This window comes from Accipiter gentilis, chromosome 11, assembly GCF_929443795.1.
Source record: "Accipiter gentilis chromosome 11, bAccGen1.1, whole genome shotgun sequence".
Taxonomy (NCBI): Eukaryota; Metazoa; Chordata; class Aves; order Accipitriformes; family Accipitridae; genus Astur; species Astur gentilis.
In genome coordinates this window covers 12,101,884-12,127,482 of record NC_064890.1, presented here as the reverse complement: position 1 = coordinate 12,127,482, position 25,599 = coordinate 12,101,884, and the positions used below count along the sequence as shown (strand labels likewise).

Here is a 25,599-nt window from a genome sequence, read left to right as displayed (position 1 = left end):
CTTGTCTGCTTCAATCAGAAGAGTGTGATTCATATCTAAATATTTTAAAAAATCAAAATTGATCAGTATGAGAATCACTTGACCTGTTCCCTGCAGACTTCAGAAGCATAACACCAGATTCAAATCTGATGTAACTAAAAACAAAATGTAGGTTATATTAGACAGAAATTATTTCAGAATACTTGGATCAAATTCTCTGTGTCCACTACTGCTAGGACTCCAGCCATTTGTTTCTTGTTCTCTGATAAGTACTTCCATATTTTTACTTTTGTTTTTGTGGTGTTGTTATTTCTGCCTTTGTAACATCCTGATCAGCTTGTGTTTTTCTTCAGAAGTAGCTTACACAGCATATAGTAAATAATGATGATGTGAGTATACAAAACAATACAAAGCCAGATTTTGGTATTTTGACTCATGTTAGAGTGCATCAAATTCTACTGTGGAATCCTGTTGCAGACAAACCATATTCAAGATAATATTATAATTTAGATCAAATACGTTATACACTAGTGTTGATTTCTGTCTCAAATAAAATTCCTATCAATACAATGTATCTCTTGCACCTAAAATCTATAGTAAACATAAAACTGTGCAGAAAGTAAAAAGAACATAATGTATGGATTTCTATAGATGTTTTTGTAGATAGCAAATACATTTAAACAAATGTTTCTGAAAGCTGTAAGTTGTACAAATTGGGGTTGACTGCAAATTATAATGCAATGGGGAAAACAACTGTTGCTAAGTTTGTCTTACCTGTTCCAAGAAACAAGACATGATATCTTCCGTCAGCAGCATTCACTCGATCCACAGCAATCTTTGTATACTTGTAGTCGGCTCCTATCCGGATGATTAACGGCCTCTTGTGTATTGGGTAAATGGGATTAAACATCAAAGGGTGATTCCTGATGAAGGTCACAACATCGTCTGGAAACTCTTTGGTTGTCCGCATATTAGGTGTGAAGGCTCCTCCTGGACACTGTAAGAAACATGGACAGTAATGCTTAACAATACTTGCCATCTTTCAAAGAGTTTTCATCTCCGACTCATTTACAAATATTGACAGATAGTTGACAAAGTAAGTTCCCAAAAGAGCACTTCAGACTCTGACTGAAAGTAATTATGTTCCAGTAATGGGAATGAAGTGCTTGAATAGCTGCGCTTTGAACTCACATCAATTCCGATAAAGCAACACAAACGTATTTTTGCACTTTTGAAACCCAGCTTGATGGCAAAGATCCATACTTCTGGACCTTTTCCCACATTCTTTATGCTTCCAAACTGCCTGTTGAAAAAAAACATCCAAGCTATTGGTATGGGAAGATACCAAACTTTTGCAGCTGATTTGTTACAGTATTAGTACAAAGGCAAAAGGTAAAATCTGATACTGAACTGTAATTTGCTCAATATCCCTCCAGTCATTACATTGATTATGAGATGGTGAAAGGGCCTGCGACTCATTTTCATTTGAAAAAGCAGTAATATGGAGTTGATGAGGGGGTCCCATGACAACTCATTTATATCTGAAAAGATTGACTATTCACAAGAGCTTGCCTATACTTTCCTCTATGCCTCAGAAGTAACAGAGGTCCATGAATAGTATGGATGCTTCTTTAAATGTAATGAAGAACCATCCCAATAATCAGCTCTAAGGCATTCTGGACCTCATGAGGAAATAAAAGTAATCTTAGAAAACTCAAGTGTTTACTGAGAGTGAAACTAAAAGACAACTGTGGGAAGAACTCAGGAGCTATGTAACTGGTACGATGTTCTGGATGTACCTATGATAATTTACATGACTTTTTTTCAGCTACTGTTACCTCACTTCCTATCACCGCTCCTGAGCTTTCATTTTCCCCCTTACTAGATTTCTGAGCTGTGAAAGTCTCCTCAGAGTATTGGAGCTGTTCAGAAATGTTTCAACAAATATTTTTCCAGTTAGAAAATGTTGATTTGTTCAATACGAAGCATTTAATGGAAACTTGTTTATTTTGATGAGGACCATTCTTACGTCTAGGATGGAATTTCTGGTCAAAACCACAGACACAAAAATAGCTAGTAGCTTAGGGAGAGATTTACCTCACCTGACTTCTACTGTCTCAAAGTCAGGCATTTATTCTTAGTTGGCCATCTAGGTTTCCTCTGTAGGCAGTAATTCAGACTAGATGCCCTGCTTTTAGATGGCTAAAATTACATAAAATGAGTCATACTCTGAGAGACTAGGAAACTTGCTGGTGATATATGAGTCATGCGTCCAACCTACCTGATGCAAGCAAATGTTAGAATCTGGGTCTTCACCTCCCAGGGGATCCCTCTAACCACCAGGCAGGAGTGCCCGTTCTACCCGTGCTGCTAAAAGCTGTTCCATCTTATGCACTTAATTAACTATTCATCAGGCAATACCAGGGACCAAGTAAAGAGGGGACTGCGGCCTAATCCCGGTCTCTAGAATCATCTTCTGGCTCAGTTAGGATTTAATTATTTAGACAGACTAGAACAGCTCTGGTAGGAACTCTTTAAAAGAAACTGCTCTGGCATCAGTTACCTTCAGGAAGAATTGGAACTCAGCTCAGATATGGGTCTCTTTTCTCATCTGACATCCTTGACAATTGATTCTTCTGGACTCCTATTTATCCTGAGATTTTTGGTTTGGTTCTCATTAGAAATGACACTATATGCTAGCCCTCCAAGATTGCTCGCAAAACTGACTTCTTATTATCTTGTTTGCTCTACTCCTTCCCTCTGTGGCACTTCCATCCACAGCCTTCCAGGAAATGTATGGACCTATCTGCTAAGATTAGCAACAAATGCTGAAAAAAGAACTGTGTTCATAAATTTGTGGGCTATTAGCAAGATTATTCTACTTGGTAGTGATCTGCCAGACCCCAGTTCCTCTCCAGAGGGATTCTGTTTCATGAGCAGTTCAGATTAAACTTTCCTGTACCGCATAGCTCAGTTAAAAGACTTTCTCTGATACTTTCTATCCTTCCATTCTTGACTTGGAAATCATAAGACCTTTGTCTGTGACTTCCTGCAAAAATGTCTGTGCTATGGTTCACCCCAGTATGACCCTAAAAACTTACATTATATCGTTGTTCTGAGGAAAGCCTCAACAAACATCTTTAGTCAATCAATTCTTTTGCTATCCCCCGTATAAACCAATGAGAAGCAAAAGATGTTACTGAAGAACCCTATAAGCTCTCCCTTTCCTGGAGGGATTGAACGTGTATCCTTCACACCTCATTCAAGGACTTGGCTACATGATATTTATGTTCACAGTTGATCACCATGCAGCTAGATTGCAGAGAGAAACAGAATTCTTTAATTTACAGCATATTCTCCAACACGCTGTAGGTATAAAAACTATTTCTGTAAACTCTGAAAAATGGAAACTATCCTCAAAGTTCACTGAATTTAGCAGCAAGCTGCCAATTATGTAATTTTTTTTTCCTTTCTTTTTCCATAAGTGAGTTTTGCTTGTGGAGAAATAAGAAACCATTGGTATTTAGTGAAGGGCAGCCAAACACTGCGGAGTTAATTATGGACAAATGAACGTATTGCTTTATTTAATCATGCTGAAGCTATACTGAAGCCTTTTCTTTGTTTATCCAATGTGCTGTGACACAATGAACGTTCATTTCTGTCCAAAGGTTTATTATGAATATCTCTTTAGGCAACTGTAAAGTAGGATTTTCCGTGTCATATAAAAAAAGCATCCCTGTCTAGTCCAGCATCCCAGAAGCTGTGAAAACCCTACGTTCCAGAGGAAGGAGTCTCATGCCCCATAGCCTGCAAGCATGGCTATTCAAATTTAACACCTTGAACACAAATTCTCAGCAGCAGAAAAATCCCCATGTCCCGATTTTTACAGGTGCTTTGACATAAGTGAAAAATAGAATTTGTGGAATGCATTTAAAGGTGGAACTTTTTGACACTGAAAAAAAAGCAAAGTCCCATCTTGGAAAATATACCTTTATAATACCGTGTTGTGGCTGAATTGTGAGGAAGCACTGAAAAGCCAGTGATCAGAAAACAAGCAATGATCATCTTAAAAGAATCTCTCCTGGCTTTATTTTTTGTGTGAGCTATGATCTAAGAATTTATCTTCACGTTCGGAGCTCAACGGCACATCTGAAAAATGTAGATAATTTCTGGCACCATGTTAAATCCAAATCTGAATTTTCTTTTTTCCCTTTACATTGTGCTGCCCAATTTCTTTAGGGCCATGTGGAATACCTCATAAACCTCCATGAGGTGAACCAAGAATAACATGGCAGTGGTTGAGGAAACACATGCAAATACAATATTCTGAAGCAGCAAGAAACTCTGAAAAGTGACTAATCACAAGAGTGTGAAACTTCCTGTTTAAATGGGGCATTTATGTTCTTTTTTCTTTTGGTAAAGTTCAAGCTTAAAGTCTCAGTGAACTCATAAGATTACAGCTGTATGAATTAATTGCAAAGAATAATGCTAGCATTGGACCTTAGTGGAATATCAGGTATTGATTAGCTAATTCTAGAGATCTGGGAACATAAAGTCCTAAATCTTATAGCCAGTAATAACTGCGCTAAAATGTCATCGAGAATTGTGTGAACAGGGAGAGCTATTCCATGTATATGAGCATTAGTGTATGAGAGAAAAAGAGAGAGAAAGAACAAGATCTACAGCGCAAAGATGAATATGAATGGAATAGTGATATGGTTAAAGGTTCTTGCAGTGACTTGCAAAATTAAAATAAAAATTGATTTCCTGTGATAAATGGAAAAGCAACAAAGTGTTCATCTAAAAAAAAATATTATAACTACATCGCTGAGAGATGATTTATGATTTTGTGCATACTTATTTAATTCTGATACTTAAGAAATTGTAAGAAGACTTCATAGGAGTCAACAAAAGTCCACATTACCATACTTCATTTAGCAAATATGGATTTAGAGAAGATTCTAGAGAAAGTTCATACGTTCTTCATTAAAGCTGGAAATATTAGACTTCATACTTTTGCTAAATCTAAATTAAGAATAGTGCAAATAAGTAAATAAAGACAAAAGCGCATCAACAGCTATTTTTCTACACTGTAAAGGTGGAAAAAAAACCCCAAACAATTTTGTTTAAAACCTTTTATGAGACATTTTTGTAAAACTTGGAAACAGAGCTAGCTCTAATGGTGTACAGAATTCACTGGAAGATTATTACTGCCCCTGATACAGTGAAAGAAAGTGCTGAAAAATTTTCAAGGCATACAAAAAGCATTCTCATCAAGAAGGACTACTAGGATAAACTGATCAGCATGAAAACTCATCTATTTACACGTCTCTCTTCTAAGATTCAGTATGGGACGGTGTATTAGACCTAGTCAAATGACAAGTCCCAGGTGCCTGGTTCTCTATTACATCTCCCAAGCATCCCAGTGGAGTTGCAAAACTTTAGAGTACTATGGAAAATTCATGCAGACTGAAGGCAGACTTACATATGTTTGGATCCAGACTGTAGAACACACTCACAATGCTGTCTTTGTATGCTTCTTATTTAGCTACCTTTTGCTCAATTATACACACAAATTGTAAATGTACGTGTAAACAAGATGACTGTCATCTAGTGAAATAATTCTTACCACCTTTTCAGCAGAAAGAACAAGAGTGTTCAACATTTTGCATGGCTTTCAATTCTTTCTAGAAGATTTCCAGATACTACATGATTTGTATGGCAAGCTGAGAAGCAAATAAAATTGTTCTGAAGTGTAACTAAGTGTCATAGTCCCACATAGTCCATTCTCTTGGAATAAATAATATTTATTTATGTATTAAACATAGACAAGTAGTTGGCAAGCCTGCATAAACATCTTTGTACTTACAGTGCCAGGTCGTGGGTATGGAATTCTGCCCTGATATGGAATCAGCTGGTGGTTTGGGCCCTCCTTGTGTGCAAATGGCCCATTGAACACGGTCTGGATGTCAGATAGATGATACACACACACAGCTGAGCCTTTAAATATGGAGCTGGGAGACAGTAGGAAAAAGTTAGTATTGCAATCTACCAACTTCTGTATAGCTTTTCCATCATTTTGCATGGTCCAATGACGAAAGATACCTCTAAAATAATATATTTAATACAGTTTAATGCTTAAGTAGCATGGATTTAATACATTTAAAATCAACTAATCTAGCTTTTCAATATACACCATTACTCCTTAAGACCCAGCAACTTTTTGAACAGTGAACCAAAAAAAGAGGGAGGAAGGTACTACCCTACTTATTTTATAAATATATTGTATTTATATTTAAAATATAATTTTATAAGAAAATTTCCTAGTGTTGAATATAAAAGAAATATAATCTGGTCCCAGTTAAATCAATGGCAAAAATATTGCTGACTTCAGTGAGACAAGAGTTTTATAAACTTTGTACTGCCAAGCTCAGCACAGGTTTTCAGAACTCCCTACCAGTATATTAACCACAAGACCTCCATGAGCCTCCTAAAATACATGGGTAAAAAATTAATCAAAACATCCAGTGCAATTACAGTTGGTTAGATTACTACAATCAGTTGCCAGCTTTTCTAAGCAAAATGGGGACAGGTTGTGGCTGTAAAAGAATTACTCCTATACAGTCCTCAAACCCACCCACAAAACTGGTCTTACAAAGACCCCTTCAAGAGGTTGAGGTTTGATGCTTCCTGAGGAGAACCCTATGAGAAGGGAATGTTTTCTCCACCACTCTGGGTTCAGCAATGGTCGCAGATGGTCTCAGAGAGCACAAGCCCTGAATGGCCTCCACCACCCTGTGATGATGAAGGACAGTAGGGGAATAATTTCCAGAGTGATGCTAAGGCTGAATGCAGTGCCTCTCAATGCATGTAAGGCTTGAGATATTTATCTTAACAAAGTGGAAACTCCAGACAGTCTAAAATCTGCCTGATGTTAACTGTAGGATGAAGATAATCCAAGTAACTCTCTGTCTTCAATTGAAAAAGAAAAAAAACACTCCAGAAAAAAACCTGAAAACATTACACATAGTGTCTAAAGAAGGAAAGTGCAATCCACATTGCTCTCAGCTATATATGGATATATTAGTAGGAGGAACCTTTTAGATGGATCATGGTATTTGTGGAAATTTTAGTAGGTATTAATAGGTTTTAAGAAATTTATTTAGTTTTTTCCAGATGTTTTATGTTAGATTTATGGCAGATTATGCCACTAAAATAATTTTCTTCAATATTACTTGGTTTCCCTCTGTATGGTTTAGATAAAAATACTAGTAGTTATTTGCTGGGATGTTTCTCTCTTGCTACTGTGATGAGTTGGAGGTCTACAGAGGTAAAGATAAGGGAACTGTTAAGGAGCAAAAATCCTTATGATTGCTGTCTTTAACTAGGTGACACATTGAATTTATAGTTGAGCAAAGAGGAAGAAAGCATAGACCATGAGATTGACGATAACAGAAATTTGTGAGTGTAAATACTTCAATAGAGAGAGAAAACAGCTGAAGAGCCAGGAAAAAGTGAAGTTTTCTCTTTGTTGTCACCTTATATGGGCCTGTGATTCAAACCTCATTTCCACTGCAGGAATACCAGGAGAATTAGGTAAAAGTGTTTCCAGTTCAGGCATGTTGCATCCACAACCTAATCATAAGTGTGGTTTTACTGCTAAACATAATCTCAGCATTTTCTCTTTCTGTGCAGTAGGAATCATAAAATGTAGACAGCACTAGCTGTTTACAAGTTATGGGATTCTTTTTTTCCCAATTAAATAGCCAAAAATCATATTTTCCTGGCTGATTCACATATTTGAGAAAGCAGATCCCTGGATCTGCATGGAAAAACACAGAAAAGTGTATCAGGAAAAAATATTTTTTCATGCAAGGATTTTTCTACTAGAAACTGCCATCAAATGAATTATTAGTAATAAATTAAATAATTTTCTAATTTGATCAAATAATTTAAATGAAATTTTAATAAAAGCAGAAAACCTCTTTGAGGGTAAGTAATAACATCTAAATAAGACAGGATAGAATATCAGAAATCAGTAAGCAGTAACTATTTCTACTCTGTATACTACTACTCTGTGGCGAGGGCAAGAGAAAAGTGAAAGAAATAAAGGTAGAGATGGCAGAATCTGTTGGTCCACCTGTCAGTCTATCTTTGTGGAGAGTTTCAGCATAGTAAGCCATATGTAGTACTTCCACGGCCCTCGGGAGCTCACTGAATGCTTTCTAAACTGGACAGTAAGGGAGTACTACTGACTGAGAATGAGGAGCTTAAGGCTGCAAGGAGGTGATCAAATGCCATATAAGCTTGTCTTTTCGTAGCCAGCTGAAGCCGACATGGGTTATTTGCCATCTGTGCGATCATCTGCCAGCTGAGAGCCTGGAAATGATTCGTATGAATTCATGTAAGAATTCCCGGTTTGATCCTTCAGGGTGCTGGATGTCCTTCAGGAGGTGTTAAGTGCTCTCAGATGCCACATGCGTTTGCTGCATTGAAGTCATTTAGCTTTCTGCTGCTGAACAAGTGGCCCTCCACAGAAATGTTTTCCCAGTGCCAGCTGACAGTATGTCCGGGAGCAGCTTGCTCCAAGCAGCATTGCTCTAACATGGATACCAACAGGAATGATACCGAGACTGTCACTCCTGCATGCAAACGATGGCCACAGCGGATAAACAAAATTGCACAGAACAGCCTGGACCACAAACCGTCTCTTTCATTTTTCGTATAGAAAATTGGGCAGTTCAGAGAGGTAACTTTTTTCAAATCTCCCCATTTACCTTGATGTTGTAAAAATTCCATACACAAGTGTCGTTCTGGGGTTATCTGTCTCTAAAAGAAACACATCCTCTGTAAGAAAGAAAAGAGAAAAAAAAAAAAGTATTCTGAATACTAATAAAAACTTTATTTTCCAGTTTAATTTGCGACTTCATTCCTGCCGAAGTCAACAGTAGTTTTGTCTCAGACTTGAATGGGAAAAAGGAGACATCGTATGAATAGACTCTGCGTAAATCTAGCATTTGGACATTCAGAAACAGATTTGGAAATTAGCACCACACCATCTAGCATTATGAAGACAGAAGGCAAAGTTTTTCAAATATGTTCAGGATCCATGTCACACGTTTCTTTCAGCTGGATCTTGTTTCAGGAGGTTGTTTAACAGCAGACAAACCTTGAAGTTGCAGTAGATCAAAGACAAAGAGTTCCCATAGACGGATGTAATCCAAAGCAGGACAATTAGGTGTTTTGTCATACAGTACACGCTCTAGATGCCCTCACTAGCTCATTTTCTACATGATATGAATGACACGCAGCTTTCCAGTGAACACACTGAGAGATGTAAACCTCCCAGCTCCTGTTGTGCAGGGGCTTGTTGACTGCACTATGCAAAACTGTACCTGCTCACTGACCTGAATTTGCCCACTGTTACCTCTGATCTGCTGATTTTTTTTTACACTTCAGTGAAAAATACTCAAATCTCTGACAGTTTCTCCTTAAAAATGTTTTTAATAACTATAATGAAGCTACCTCTTAAACTTATTCTACAAGACACAAAAAGACTGAACTGTTTGAGCTTTTTGTCACAGAATATGTTCTTTAGCTTTCCATTCATTTATATGGCTACTTCATTTAACCCTCTGATTTTTTTAAATATTCTTTTAAATATGCCAAAAGCAAAAGACTTTGTCATGCAGAACTGGAAGTGTTACACCCTTCTGCATTATACATGAAACCAGAAGCATGCGCTTGCTCTTTCCGATTTTTCTGCATTTCCAGCTGCGGCTCTATTCCTCCTCTTTGCTAGAGGATTGTGCCGGGAGCCCAGGCTGAGAACATTGTCTCCTATTCTCCTACATTTTGTCACACAGAAAAATAAAAGCAGTTCTCCTCCTCCTTTGCTGAAGAGGACGGGCTGGTAAATCACAGTTCTGAAAGATAAGCTGCTGTGGCAGTGCTAAGAGGCACTGGGAACTTCTGAAAGTCAGTCCTCCGAGCACCTTGCACATTCTGAGCTACAGCAAGTTAGGATCTGCTCCTAGGCCCATCAGGTTCCATCGAAACCTTGATCCAAAGCAAGTACACCAAATAGTCATAAAGACATCAGGACAAAAAGATTCCAAACCCCATTTCCTATGATGAGAATCAGGAATAATGACAGAGAAAAAAGAGAGAGATTACAATGGAGAGAAGGTCAGAATCAGATGCATCCCCAGTGTGGGGGCCATTAGTTATTTATATTATTTATAATATTTATATTTTTATTTGTATTTACATTTATACTAATATACATACCAAATCTTCCAATATCTGAATTTAGAACTATGACTTTGTACATCACAGCTGGGGACAATACAGAATTTGAAACTGTCTGATAATGCTGTTTGGCACTTACGTATCAAGATATGCATCTATTAAGTCCTTAATGAAAGGAAACCTCTTGTGACTACTGTATAGATTATTCACCAAATATTTGCAGTGTTTCATATGTTGAACTGAAAATCTAAGTGCCTGGAGGAATCCTGAGAAATTATATTTATGTATAGTATTATTGTTGGTGCCAGTAACAGGATATATTGGTATTATCTTGAACTATCAAACTGAGGCCTCTACCTAGTGATCAAAAAAGAAAAACTGTATTGTGGAAAGGTGTGTGTTACACAGTGGTATCAGAAACAGTTTCAAAGAAATGTATGTTCAAAAATCTCTACCATAATCCTAACTAGCAGCAAAATAACAGTAGACTCACTTACATGTTCCCTTCCAAATATTAATTCTTTACATACATAATTCCTTTACATAGTCAAGATTAATTACCTTTATTTCAAAGATAATGATAATTACCCAGAGAAATTTATGAAGAATTTTTTAATTTCCTGTCATAAAACTGCAAGGGGATTTTTGTCACAAATTTCTACAGAGCCAAGATTTCACTGTCAACAACTTGAATAAGGGCCTGTACGAACATCAGTAATTAAATATGCACAGGGTGCAAGATTTAGATAAAACTTTTAAGGGATTTTTTTGCCATACCTAATTCATCAAAGTACGTTTCTGTTCCATCTTCATCCATTACTGAGCACACAAGTCTTGCTTTCAAGAATGTTGTCCACTTGTTGACGAGACTACGCTGACCACCTGTGTCATTCTGGAAAGGAATATTATTTTCAGAAAAAAAATACAAGACAGCTAACATTTTACTGGGCTTTCCTACATTTCCCTCAGGTTAATTTCACTCATCATCTAGACAATTATGCTGGTAAATTCAATATAAAAATTAGAGAGGCCTAAACAAAATCCCCTCACCTAAACACTCCAGATAGAGGCAAAAGAAGAACTAGTTTTCTGAGCAGACTTTCTGTGCTGGGCTAGCAGGCTTGGGAGGGTCGGGCAGTAGATTTTGTGCAGCAGCAGTGTGTGTAGGTATGATCGGGAAGGACTGCGGAGGTCTGTATCACTCACTGACACCCCAAGTGGAGAAGTCCACGCTATCTCTGAAAGGTCTAATAGTCCTATGGAGGGATGTTTCTTCTAGTCCTGACAGCAGTATAGCTGCATCTGATGTAGCAGCATGGGTTAAGCTAGTTTCGCGCTGTTGCAAGTCCTGCTAGCGTGGTCCAGAGCTGGCTTGGTCACGGCTCGCTCGAGATCTTTCCATCTCTGGTGCCAGGTGGAAAGTGGAACCGCTAAACCAGATGGTGCAGCACAGAGGTGATAGCTCCTGCCTTGTTCTGCTGGCAAATGCCTTACCTAAGAGCAGTACCTTCCAAACTGCATAGCACGATGTCACCCAAGGAAAGGGAAAAAGGAAATGTAGAAGCTAGGCAAATGTGGTTTTGATGAAATGCTGTGCATGTTTCACTGGTGCTCCTGGAGCTGGTAATCCCACTTTTTGGGTGACCCATAATGGGTCTTTTGGGGGATCTTTCTTGGCACCATCCTACTAATATATTTGGCCGGTCTCAAAGGTGTTGATATATGAATATGACAGTATACAAGTATACAAATATGAATGGCTCAGATTTATTTTCATTGGCTTTGGGATTCTGCCACTGACTTCAGTGTAAGTCTAAACAGGCTGAGGCCTTTCAGAAATCATCTGGGCTTCATTATAACAGTAACAATAACAAATACAGCTAAAATTGTGTGAAAAGTCTTCTTGCAAAATATCCAAAAAGGCCTTTGGGCACCCTCACAAAAACATAGAAATCAGGGATCATAAAAGCGATCATAAGCCTCATCATATCACCAGAGAAGGAATTTAACACAATCCTAACACATCCCACACCCGTACACAACAACATCACAAAGCACCAAATTCTAAAGAAGACCCAGATTAAAGACAGGGAATACACAAACGCTCACAATTATCTTCCTGAGCCTTTCCAAAAGAAGGAATGAAAAGGCTAGCAGTAATTATGCATTTATAATTTTTCTCTCATTAAAAAAAATCCATTTCACCAGAGATATTAATAGCTGCTTCAATCATTTTTCATCTACAGTTGATTACAGATATGAAAAAGGAAATAGAGACAATGAGGAGTGCTGTGATCGTAAATTAATTACTGCACAGGAGTAGCCATAACTCCTGAATTTAATTTTCCTGTGCACGTTTTTAAAGTTAGACTCACACATACATCAATGCAAGAACTCAGAAAGGACAGATACTGTAAAAATGAAAACAATATTTGAAAGTTAAATCAACCCATTTAAAAGCTTGGCTCTGGTATTTCCAATGTGTTTCAAAGATTTTTGGGAGGTGTGTGTGTGTCTGCGTGGAAGACTTCACTGTCTTATAATTCAGTATTTCTAAGCAAAGAATGTACCTTATTAGTGCAAAGGACAGCAAGTTTGGAAGTTCAACGCAGGTAACTATTCTGACTCAGTCAGAGAAATACACTCTACATTTCCATATCATTATAGGTATAGCCAGAGATACATAACATGTTCAGACCCTAGCTGTGTGTTCAGTAACAGGTCTTCTTAATTATGAATATGGAAGCTGAAACAGGAAATTTGTTTCGAATATAGATCAAAGGCTTTTCAATTATTTAGTCTTTTAGCTTATCATGTCACACTAGCAGCTTGTCCCAACAACCTGGCAAACAAAATAGTTCTTACTGGGCATATTCTTGCAATCATTGAATGAATTTGCTTTGTGCTGCCACTGTTGTCTGTGAGTCGCTCTTTGAAGAAGAAGTAGATTTTGGCATCATTGGGGTCAGTGCCATCTGGGATAACATGAGCATCGACAAAAATAGGCTCTGAAATGAAACAGTATACCAAAAAGATGAAACCAAAAGATGTATCAGTATAAGCAATTAATGATTTGACAGTTACCAACTGCTATATAATGCATATGCTGCTATGTACTGCTGTGGCAGGTTGAGCTACATGCTCTAGGCTCATGTCTGTGTATACCAGGTATCACCAGGTAAAGGCTTCTTGCTGGCAGACTTAAGTTTCTGCATCCTTGCATTTTATTGCACAGCAGATTTTCAGAAAAGCAATTCAAATGCAGAATCAGTAGTATTAGATTACTGCAGAGATTCAAAGACTTGGAGGAAGAAGAGGGAAGAATCAGTGTGTTATTGTTGTACTTAAGGAAAGACTTGCTGAGGCAAACCATAAAAGTAAGCAGTTGAAAGACTCAGTAGGAAAAGAACAAATAAGTTACATAAATAAGAGAGGAAAATAACTCATAGAACTCAGAAAAGAAAAGCCGGGTACGCAAATGCTTGAACAGCTTTTGACTTCATAACTGAGGTTGATAAACATAACCGAGTGTACATGCAAAACACTGCAAAGGAGCACTAGTGAGAGAGCAAAATAATTTATATCCTTAACAGCAAGCTTATAATGGACAGTGGAGGAGTCCTCAGAAGACCTTCTCCTTTGTCTGAAGGAAGACACAGACCCTCTTCCTGTAGGAAGGCTATTTCTTTTCAATGATCATGCAAGATTTCTTGATCGGTTGAAATCCAGTACAAAACTTGAAACAACCCAATACAGAGGTTGGATGTCTGACAGAAAACTCACTTTACACTGCAGCATTTTTCTATTCACATGAGCCCATTCTCAATTAATATAACAACTGTCATGACTCTGGCTCTAAAAGAACATAGAAATAAATTGTGATTGTCAAGTACCTGTTCTGAGCATATATAACAGGTAGACTTTCCAGAAATTAGGCATTTTAATGCTTCTTTTTCCCTAATTCATTTTAGGGTGCACACTTCAGGGTGTTCAGATAAGTGTAAGAATGTATAGCAAACAGAAGAAAAATTTAGAAAGCAGACATAGTTTCCTGTTCATAGAGAATTGAATTTATTCTGATTGCAGTCCTGTGATTTCACTGTAGTCACAGCCACACAGGAATAACAAGAGTCACCCTAAAAATAGTCAAGACAAAAACACAGGAACTTTACTTCAACATACCTGAAGGCTTTTTTAAATTGGAACTGCTATGTTGGTTGCTCTATAACCTTTGACATCTGTCTCTGCTCAGGGATTTTAATTCAAAATAGTTCAGTTGGAAGGAGTAAGTAAAGTCAGGGAGAATTTTGACATTGATTTCAGGAAAGCCAAGAGTTAAGCACTTGCACTCAGAAATTAGTCTTCCTACTGTGTTTTGACAATCAGTTTCTTACCACTGAAATAAATGGCAATAATGGGACTCTATTCTGCACACATTTTGAATGCAAGTGGTGGTGAGTCTTCTGTACAGAGGTGGATCAGCCTGAATTAACTGAAGTTGGTAATTCATTAGAAAAAATCTTAGAATCAAGCACTCTAATTAAAGGCAATGTCTGATGCAGTAACGGTGGAGAAGGCACTGCCCTAGAAGTCAGATTGACCACTTGCCATTTGAAAGGCATTTGCTTTCATACACTTTCCCTCGAACACTTTGGTTTAGTCTTAATGAGAGAAAGGCCATCAGGTGGGGTGCAGTGAACCCTTTACATCTGTGCATGGTCTACATTATGTATTTACACACATTTCTTCATGGTTCAACTTCATAAATTAAATTCAGAGAAAAGCTCTTTAGAAGACAAGCTTTTTATTTTAAACAAAACAAAGCAGAATCTCTCTGAAACCCATTAAAAGCTCTGGTAAAACAAAGGCATCTCACCACTCAGCCACTTGGAGTTGTGCTGGTCGGTTCGCACGGCATTCCTCCTGGTCAGACTCCGAAAAATGGCTGCATCCGTCCCCATGAAATCAATATACATTCCCGAAAAAAGTTCTTCATCTGCAAAGAATTGAAACGGAGGGGAAAAAGCAAAAGCATTGTTATGGCTTTTGGGAAATCCGTATTTACTGATCTATTTTTATTTTAAACTCGTCAGCTCTTTATTTACACAGAAGTTTATACAGACAAGTATTGGGTCATGGGACTGGGGTTTCCTTCTGATTTATGAAGACACAATCTAGAATGCAGAAGAATCATCAGATTTTTCTTAAAGACTTTAGGGAACTGCATAATTAAATACAACAGAGAACTGCATATGTGGTGAACCTTTCTTTGATATGGAGTTTAGTTTCTCAACTTTCACTGCTAAGGATCACTGGAAAATCAGGCTAGTGTTATCAAAAAGAATCACATTCAATTTTTTAAGTACATACTTCAAAAAGCTTTTTTTTTTTTGTTATGGGAGAAGACAAAATGACTGGGCTGAATTTATTGCTGGTGTAAACTGGCACAACATCTATTGCAGTCAATGGATCAGTGCCAATTTTTACCAACAGTATTGTCAAGGCTGCCCCAGGCAGCCTCAAGCTGACTTCAGTATTGCAGAGGCCAGACAATCATATTATTGAACTTTACGCAGAGTAATACAGAGCAACAAATGTCCCCTTTTATGTACTTGATTCTAAGTATAGAGTCATTATGCTTGAACAGAATGAGACATGCAACTCTTACATTAACAGAACCATGAACTTCTGCTCCCTGCGCAGGGCTGAAAATTCAGTCCATCAGTCAGGATGTATATCTGTGTTTGTGTGAGTCTGTGTGTGTGCATAAATATACGTATATATAATTATAACTCTAATTACACATACTATCATTTTCTACTCCGTGAATAACCAAGCAATTTCCACTAACTAATGGCAATGAAACCCCAGAGTAGAAAACAGTAGCTAAAATAAACTCTAACTCTCATAGTGGGAGTGGTGGCTGAATACATTCCAGTACAGCTGGGTCCTTTGATTGATGTTTTTGTCTGAATTCCTGGACTACCCAGAGAGTGTGGTCAAGCTGGCAAGAGTCACAGGTTCAGAATCGCTTGAGGCTATTTTTATGCTGTCTCTGTGTGTGTGTGTGTGTGTGTGTGTGTGTGTGCGTGCATCAATATGGAAGACTATTGGCACATGAGAGAATTAAAACTCTGGAGATTTTGTTTTTCTGTTGCTGACTACAGCCTGAACTGAACCCCTGCAGAGCAGCCAGCAGCACTCCTCTGCTCTCATCTCTCCCAGTGATGACAAGGTTCATACACAGGGGACTTAAACAATGCATTCACTGCATGTTTGGGAAGCATTTACTTCCTGAGCGTGTATTGACAGAATGATGCTAGATCTGTACTGATTTATAGCTGATTTTATTTGTCTCATTGCCTCAATCCACCAGAGCTTTATTCTTATTATGAAATAAATTGGCTGAAAGAGATCAGGCTTATGGTTCTCACTAAACATTATATACGGCTCTATGCATATACACATACGCGCACACTTTAACAATAGTACTACACTAGGTAATTTTAATCCTGTTACATATCAGTGCTATTAGTTATGTCTTAAGCATTCCTACTGTCTGCTTGCTAATCATGTATCAGATGATATCCATCAGCTCCACTTCCTTTTGGTTAAATTCTTAAATTCCGCACAGCACTTGGTTTGCACAGCACAACTAGTTCACACTACTTCTCTTTGTTACTGGGGGGAATTACTGAATTGATGAGGTATGTCTGCTTTTATAAATATCTCCGAGTCTTGGTGGGGAGAGAGACATGCATCCTGCACATTAGTTATGCCAAGCTTCTTCAAAGCACATTTTTCATCGCTTTGATGCAAAACTGTTTTTGTACAATGGCAAATTGTACCAAGTTCAAATCTGTTTTTATAGCATCACTTTCCTCTGAAGGGTGAATCAGCTTTCCTGCTGTATTCTAGGCTGCTGATGCCCAAAATTGTCAAGAAATTGCATCTATATTTAAAAATGGTTCTTTTGTTGTGGAAGAGTTAGCCGGTCTGGCAGTATTTCCCCATCTTCTGAAGCGAGGGGAAGGAATTCCTCCTGCAGAAGAATGCTCAAAGGAGAGTCCAGTACATGGCCTCGGTCCCCTCATTATAACTCAAGCTGTGACTTAGAAAATCTTCCCTTTTCCGGCATGGGTATTGAGGCTAAATTCATTCAAGCTTAATGTTTTTGAAGTGACTGGACTTTGTAGTAACAGGGAGAAAGTATAAAACCCAATCTGTGGGACTCTTGAAAAAGAATGTGACCTTTGCAGAAGAATTTAAACTTTGTAGATGAATTATGTCATGAAAGATAAGTCAAACACTAGGGAAGGTCTCTTCAGTCACATAACTGAGAGATCAAGGAAGATAACATAAAGTCTACTAAGATGAACAAAGCTGCCATAGATCTGTTGTAGCAAAAATCAGCTTACTGTATATACAGTAAGTCAGAAGCAATGTACTTGAATGGTGTTTCAAAAAAATCCAGAAGGAACAAGGAAAGGAGACTTTGTTATTTAATGACAGGTGACTCACTTAATCGTACCAGAACAGCAATGAGTAGCAGTGGATTAATCCATCACCGACTTTGAACAAACGTTTTCTTTACACAGTGCGTGTCTGTAAACACTGACCATAGATCACTGATGAAATAAAGATATAAGTGCAGCCAAGGTTCAGAGAGGTATCCAGGCAGCATTTACCTGTCTTCTAACTTCAACTGAAGCAACTTTATCGCCTCAGTTCATACATTTGTGAATGAAATTACTTATCCTTTGTACTAAATATATTTGCAATGAGGAATCAGAAAAAAAAAAAAAAAAAGGTAATTTATATTTTGAACAGACTATATAACACTTCTCTTAAGCTCCATGAGACTCAAACTTAAAAGGAAATATCCGGCACAATATGTAATTGCCATTGATTTCAGTGGAAGCCGAACGGCAGAAACACCTCACATTGTTCACTTGTAAAGCTTGGGTGAAATACACAGTAGCTATGTGCACCAAGTTTTATTTGCTAAGAAAGCCTGAAAAATCTGTGCAACTGCTGTTTCCTTCATAGCCAAAAATATAGCAAGGAGTAGGCACATGTTGAAAAATCAAGGCTTTGGCACTAGAAGTCTGTGAACATGCTGCAAATGTGAAAGGTCGGGTTACACTAAGTGTATATAACGCATCTCCTGGGTGAAAAAGAAAAAAAAAAGTTTCTTTTACTGATGACTTGGGTTGCACAAAGCATATGTCCCCTTTGAGTTTTCAGTTAGGTGTGCAATAGGCACTGCAGTAATTCTTTGTATGGGCTATATCTCACAGTCACTGAGTACAGTTGCCACCAATTCACAAGAATACTTGAGGTATGTTGGTTTTATCACTTTCTGGCCTTTCAAAAATGGAAGAAAATTGCAAAGTTGGTTGGGTATAAAGCCAATTGAAGAATTAAGAGCCTCGCCATAGCTGGTGGGCTCTACAGCAGAGATGACAACAAAAATGAATTTCAAAGTTACTAAAGTCTTGAGGCTTTCTTTCCCTGGCTACAATTTTACATTTACAAGATTTTACAAGTAATGAAATGAGACACAAGAGCTGTCTAGGATGAACAAGGTCAGAAACTGTTCAAACATAAAATGCTAGACAGGGCAATGTAAAGTTGAAACTAATCCTGGGAAAAAATGTGTAAGCTGGGAAAGGGACAACCTTTTGTTTTTTGTTTCTCCCTCTCTCCCTTTCAACAGCTTATTTCTGCATTTCATTCATACACCCACCCTTAGCTTCATGTAAACCTTGAAACAAGGATGGACCCAACCCTTGTGCCCATCAGCCAGACACAAGGTACTGCTCCTTGGCGGCTGAATTCTGTGTCTGGCTCGTTTCAGGCATCCCATCAATCCACACCATGCATGATCATAGGGGTTTAGACCTCAGCGACTTGGAGTATCTTTACTTACTGATCATAACAGACACCGTGTTCACATTAGGGTTGAAAGAACAGCGTCCCTTTCCTGATTCACACTTGGAGTCGATCTTGAAGATTTGTTCCTGCAATGTAGATTTGTGTGTCACTTTCTCATTTCAGAAACCATCAGACGTAAAGTGATTTTTATGCTTGGCTATTTCCAGCATTAACAATGCTTGGCACTGCTGGGCACTTTTGCTGTACTATCAGAAGTTCAGCTTTCCTATTCAGAATTTCGTCATGTTTTTAGACAACTTTTTCATTGGTACTCATTTATTTTCAAGAATCTTGTTATAAATTCAAGACACTGAAACAAAGAATTTCTCCCTCCAGCTCAGTTATGCTTTGGAGAGGTTGACTGATCTCTGCAATAGCATCTGTGGAGATTACTTCTGTGTTATTGAAGTTATTTGTCATTTATTTGCTGAATACATCGTGATACTTATACTAGTCTAGGACATTATAATAAAGCTACTAGAGCAATAATACATATTAAATAAAAATCTCTTATGACAACTGTCATTTGGTAATAGTATAAATCATTTGCTCTTTGCTGAGCTATCAGACCTCCAAAAATCCCTTAAATCATATTTATTTTCTCCAATAGCATCTCCTGGATTATGTATAAAGCTCCGATTCCCTAGTGATAGATGATTTATCAATGCCTGTTGCCATAGCCTGAAATCTCATGGAAATTTTTTGCTGTATAGGAATCTTGGTATGGGGATTTGTTTATATTTGATTTGATTTATAAACAGGAAATACATTTGGCAAAGTAGAAGCAACCTGGACTACAGCTTGAAATACAAACAGCCTGAATATCTTTAGAAAATTCACCCATCTCGGTGCACCTCTTTACTTCTTAGTTCCCAGCAGTACTGAAGGGCACAGTATGCTGAGCAAGAAGTGACCCGGGACCAAGTCTGTTCCTTAAAAACTGCAGTCAATAACGGTAGAGACATCAATCCACAGCGCGTTGACTCTCATACCATTGTATACCACGCAACTTGTTCCTAGCCTCCCATACCAAACTTCTAATCTTTAATAAAAGGCCAAAAGACACAATTGCAAGGAAAAAACCACCCAAACTTAAAACATTTCTATTTCGACAGAAAAAGGTAGCTGGCAAAAATTCCAAAGAAAGGCTTCTGTGATGTAGATGTCAATGTATTAGTTATTCGACTAAGGGCAGCGACTCTTCATATTCCCTTTAACAACTAATGTAAATCTCAGGGGAACAGGGATGCCACACAGCTCACTGAGCAGCCATTTGGCAACAGCAAATTGGAGACTGCACCAACCTGAAATGCTCAGCTACAGGAGGAAGTTTTCATATCCATGATCCCCTATCTCTTCCCCCCCTTCTGTTTTGCCTAATTTAATCACAGAGATTTTATCTATTGTTTCAGTAATAAGCTCTCTAAACAATGTTAAAACATAAGTATGAAGTTTCTAATATGATCTTGGGTTGTTTTTTTTTGTTGTTTTACTTCTAGATTTATATGCAGCTTGATGTTAATCCATATTTACTATATAATACCACTATTTACCAATGCAAAATGCCCATTACTGCACTATTAAACTAGCTCCAGGTTTACACGTGATTTTCATATATATTAAACTACTTTTTAGTCTATAATTAATTCACATAGTGATTACATTTCCTTCTGTTTTCATTTACTTTGACATTAGAATATATTTGGGTGACTAAGAGAGTCATCACCAAGGACCAACGTATCAAGCGTGCCAGGCAAGAGAAAGAATTATTTTTTAACCTCTGTTTCAGGGAAAAGAGCAACATTTTGCCTCATCAATGAAACTGCCTTTTTTGTGAGATTATGTGGAAACCTGGAGACAAAAGAGCAAAACAGGCCCAGTTGTTATGATTGTTGGATATGACTCTTACTGTCAGATTTTGTAGCTTCTAGAGAAAACCATATGTGCTTTCTAAAATATCCATTTTGCACATGCAAAACCAGCCTTCTGTGCATGGAAAACTGTACTAAATTAAAGGTGAAATGATAAAAGCAGAGAAAAAATGAATTCTCACTAGTTCCATCAGCACTACGTAGTTCTTCATTCTGCTCTATTAATTAGTCATGCACTGATATATGCAATGAGTTCAGAAGGAAATGCTTGGTTTAAAACTGTTATGCTATTGTTGGCCTGTACAGTAATGGCTTTGAGCATGTGATGCCTACAGTCAAGTGTCTGACAGACTCCAGACGTCTGAAACAGCAGTTTATTTAATCAATTGATCATAGGCATGTAGCTATACAGACAGGCTAAGTGAAGCCAGTCCTGCTCTTTCAAGACATATCTTTATTTTTAACTTAAGAAATTTAACATCTTGCATAATCTGGAGAAGTCATTTCCACCCCTCCGCCTCAATTTAATTTATAAAAAAGCTAAAATAATGAGGTTCAGAGTTATCTGGGCTACAGTACTATTGCTTAAGCTGATAAAGCAATATTGCATTAATTAGAGACAAGTAAGATCACTTTCCATGTTTTAAATAATTTGTCAAGGAATAGGATAATGCTGAGGAAAGCCAACCTCTGCTTCAAAATACATCAAAATAAGTTAATGTAGACTCTGTTAACCAGAAGGATGGATTTACTTATTCAGTTCTGCTTGCTTGTGCTTTTAAATCCAAGCCTATGAACCTCTACTTTTAGATAATTAACTAGGACTGAAGGTGCAGTGATTCAGACTACATACTCTATTAAGGAGGCTGCAGCCAAGCAGGGATCTACCAAAAGTCACTGAGATCATCCCATGCAAACCTACCTGGAGAAACAATGATGTATCACCTCTCTGGCAATCTCTGCAGTAGTCTTGGGTCTTGGCCAGAATTCCCATCCCACTCCCAGTGAAATCAGTGATGAATTTCCCAGTGTCTTCCCTAGGAGCCAGCCCAGCTTTTAAAGCTGCCCTCACATGGCAAAACTCCAGGTGGCACGCTCTGATCTTCTTTCCCAACACATCTGCTTCCACATCGTACAGAAAAATATACTGCACCCCCCTGTGCCTGCAGACATGAATCTGACCCAAAAGCTACTGAGGTGCTGGGTCTCGGTTAAGTGCTTTTCTCTCTCCTTCTGGTTGCTTAATTTATTACTTATTAAGTTTGCACATAAACAAACATTTCACTTTCAAATTAGGAAACCTGGACAATATACTTATGAAACACCTGGTACTTTGTATATTGAAAATACACAGTGAAACTGAATCTAGAAAAACTGGAGACCTACCTAGAGAAAGTAAGATTTACACCCTGGAAGGTCTCACAGTGAGGAGAAAACTTACTGACTTCATCCTGGAAGACTCTAATGGGGCAAAACTTGAGCAGCAGATGAAAGTTACCTGTACTGGGATTGCATCTAGAGGGGATTAAGCTGAAGTCCAGCAACCCTTCACATACCTGAATAGTTAGCCCACTTAAGGGCTTCTCCCAGGAATCAGTAACACATGGAAGTTATAAAAAGTGAACTGCATCTTTTACTTTTTATCTAACTGGCTATTTCCTTTCAAGTATCTCTTGGCAATTTTTCCAACAAATGGCAGGACTGAATTCAGCAGACAGCATCAGATAAAAAGAAGTATCAAATGTAGCCCAGCATTTGGTATGATTGTGGAATTTTGGACAACCATCCCATTTGAGGCATGGCTTTTGGTCATGGCTTTGCTTCTAGCTGGTAACAGGTCAGAAAACCACGGACCTTTGTTCTTTTTCTATTTAACGTGGGTGAAGGAACTTATTTGGATCATTGACTTTGCATTTTCAAAATTTTGAGTTTTGTATAACACTAGTAAGATGCAGCACAAAATAAGTGGGTAGAACGAAAAGAGACTTACCTCGGACCTGCGTCCTCTGTTGACGTACACACACACGGGGCTGAAGGCACCGCTGCCGCAGACGTACAGGTGTGTGCGATTGTACGACTGTATCACACGCACAAAATTTCCACAGCCATGCTGCAGAGAATACAGAAAAAAATAATTTCACATTGGCAAATGTTATTAGATGTTGAGAACTCTAGGGAATAGACATGGTTTATAATTTTAATAGTATCATGAAAACAGCTATGGAGTTTGGTAGTCTCTGGATTTGAGCAGCTGTAGACTTCTGTTTTCATGCCATTTTGCCTAGTCTGGGAACTGGGCATTGACAGGGCACTACAGAGGAGTTATAGAGGAGTGCATATAATTTTCCCATTTCCACACAGTAATCTAATTTTCATCCACAGACTTCTCTGTACCTTGCATGGGAAGAAGCAGGGCCTCTGCAGGAAAACAAGAAGTAACCTTATGAAGTTTCCTTAAGGACACCTCCAAAACAGTCTCTTTTTTCCCCCTAATTTTTTCATCATATCTGGAGATAATTAAAAAGCAAAGCAAGCCCAAATCTCAGATCCCATTGTTTGTATAAACAATTTCTTTCCAAAACTGTAAAACTCTGAACAACACAAAGGAAGTTTGCAGTGAATTGTTGCTTCATATTGAAGATCAACAGTAACATATTCAAATCAGCACAAAAATTAAAACAGAAGGTTAAGGGCCACACAGTTTCACACCATCAGATTTACAGTTTTCTCCTCCCAGCGTACCCCTTTCTTCTCTTGCTCTTTCCTTTTTTGACTATGACCAGCTGCTAATGCACTTTAGGTTGAAAATAGATTTTTTTCCTGAATATTTTTCCTTACTGAGATCCCAGAACTGCCTTCGTATTCAATTGTCCAAACCTTCACCAAAGACAGTGAGAATTGCATGTGTTCTGTGAGCACAGTACTGGAAACTGCGTCATCAGTCCTCTTCATGCAAATCAGTAGAGTTAATCCTTGTTAAGCAGACTGCACAGTTTATTTATATTTAAAGGTATTCACATTTTTGGTTCAGCAGGAGCTGGTACCGTACTACAACATCTGAATTCAAAGGAGTTTCTCTGCAGGGAACACTGCATGTCCTCAGTTAAGTGCTAGCTCTAGCTGTATCAGAAAAATCCTTTAACCCAGTCAAAATACACTGTTTCTCTAACCCTGAGGGCTCTTCCTGAATGTTTCTTTTCTCATATCCAGCTATCTTAGTTTGGCTCAAAGATGGCTTTAGTAATGTCTTCCTATCAAAAACATGTTTTTCTCAGCAGTACTGCCAATCCACATTACAGGTGTGGAGAGGGAAGAAGGCCAGGTGAAGGTATACCACTAGCGTATAGATGCCAGACTCTAAATTGTTGCTTTCTTTTCTTGCTGTTTGCAGAAGACTTTTCTAGAAGACTCCTAGATAAAGAAATACATGCTGAGAGGTCTCAGAGTGAAAGTTTTCAAGGATCAGGACCATGAAACAATATCTACATGAACAGTACTTGTACATAGGACTTGATACTCGCCTTCAGTACCACGTCATGTGCTTTCCAGAGTGTCTATAGCAAGACCGCAGCCGTGGTTAGATGAGCGGCTCTTTTCTTTAAGGACAGCCTTCTGGGGTAACTATCTGACACAGTATCTCTTCACTAATGATTTACAGACAAGTAACACAATTTGGCTCAATACGAACGTTCTTATATTTTAACGCTGTCCGGCAGGAAGACCGTTTTATGATTTCCGAGCCTTTGCCCATCTCTCTAGTGTTGAACCACTGAACTCCATTTGCAGTTTGCTACATGATCAAGCTGGGTACCGCACTGTGACTCCACAACCCAACAGAGCAAGAAATTGTTATTTCAGAATATATTCTGTAGGACTGCCATTCAAGAGCGCCCATGCTTAATTTTATTTCCCTTTCCTTGATATTGGAGTACTTTGTCCTTTCAAATCACTCTGGTCTGAGGTGACAGGAGATAGCTGTCTTTAGGATGGATGTTTGTCAAAGGTGGTGGCTAAGCTGCAGCTATGCACACACTACCGGTGCTTCTCTTGGGGCTGATACCAAAACTCACTCAGTAGCAGTGTCTGGGGAACTGCCTTACTGTAGATATCTGAAAGTCAGACATCTATACCCTAGGATCTCATCACAGTAAATGGAAAGAAATAGATGTCATGCTAATGTAAGCATTCAAGTTAGCCTGGTAAACATACTATTTAGAGGTGACAATTTCTTTTCAGTAACAAAAAAGGCAGCCAAAGATGACAAATTCAGACACCAATGTTTGTCTAATGGCAGGGCAGATGAATGCCCTCCAAGTATCCTTGGAAAAGAATTCACTGATTGCATGAAGTCCTTTAGCAGCTGCTCCAAGTCTACCTATTCTTCTTTTACCTTGTGATAATCACTAGTCTCTGACAGGCCCAAAGTTATCATGCATGCACTCCCCCCCCCCCCCCTTTTTTTTTTCATTTGAAATTCTTAATTCTTCTGAATTCATTCACTGCTTCTCCCTTTATTATCAGGAATGAAACTCACAAGAATGCTATTAAAGTAGAGCTATAA

At 38.2% G+C, this 25,599-nt stretch overlaps 1 protein-coding gene across 4 annotated transcripts in view; it reads right to left on the bottom strand.

Moving 5' to 3' along the window:
* SEMA3C (semaphorin 3C) overlaps positions 1–25,599 on the bottom strand; it is a 123,662-nt gene that overhangs the window by 24,899 nt on the left and 73,164 nt on the right. For 3 of the 4 annotated variants that reach the window (XM_049813646.1, XM_049813647.1, XM_049813648.1), the window contains exons 5-12: positions 23,029–23,148; positions 19,163–19,253; positions 15,107–15,226; positions 13,096–13,238; positions 11,008–11,122; positions 8,757–8,826; positions 5,849–5,993; positions 754–976 (exon numbers count right to left, since the gene is read on the bottom strand). In XM_049813646.1, the coding sequence (XP_049669603.1) occupies positions 754–976; positions 5,849–5,993; positions 8,757–8,826; positions 11,008–11,122; positions 13,096–13,238; positions 15,107–15,226; positions 19,163–19,253; positions 23,029–23,148 (1,027 nt within the window). The remainder of the gene's footprint in view (positions 1–753; positions 977–5,848; positions 5,994–8,756; positions 8,827–11,007; positions 11,123–13,095; positions 13,239–15,106; positions 15,227–19,162; positions 19,254–23,028; positions 23,149–25,599) is intronic. The other variant, XM_049813649.1, reaches the window with a different exon arrangement.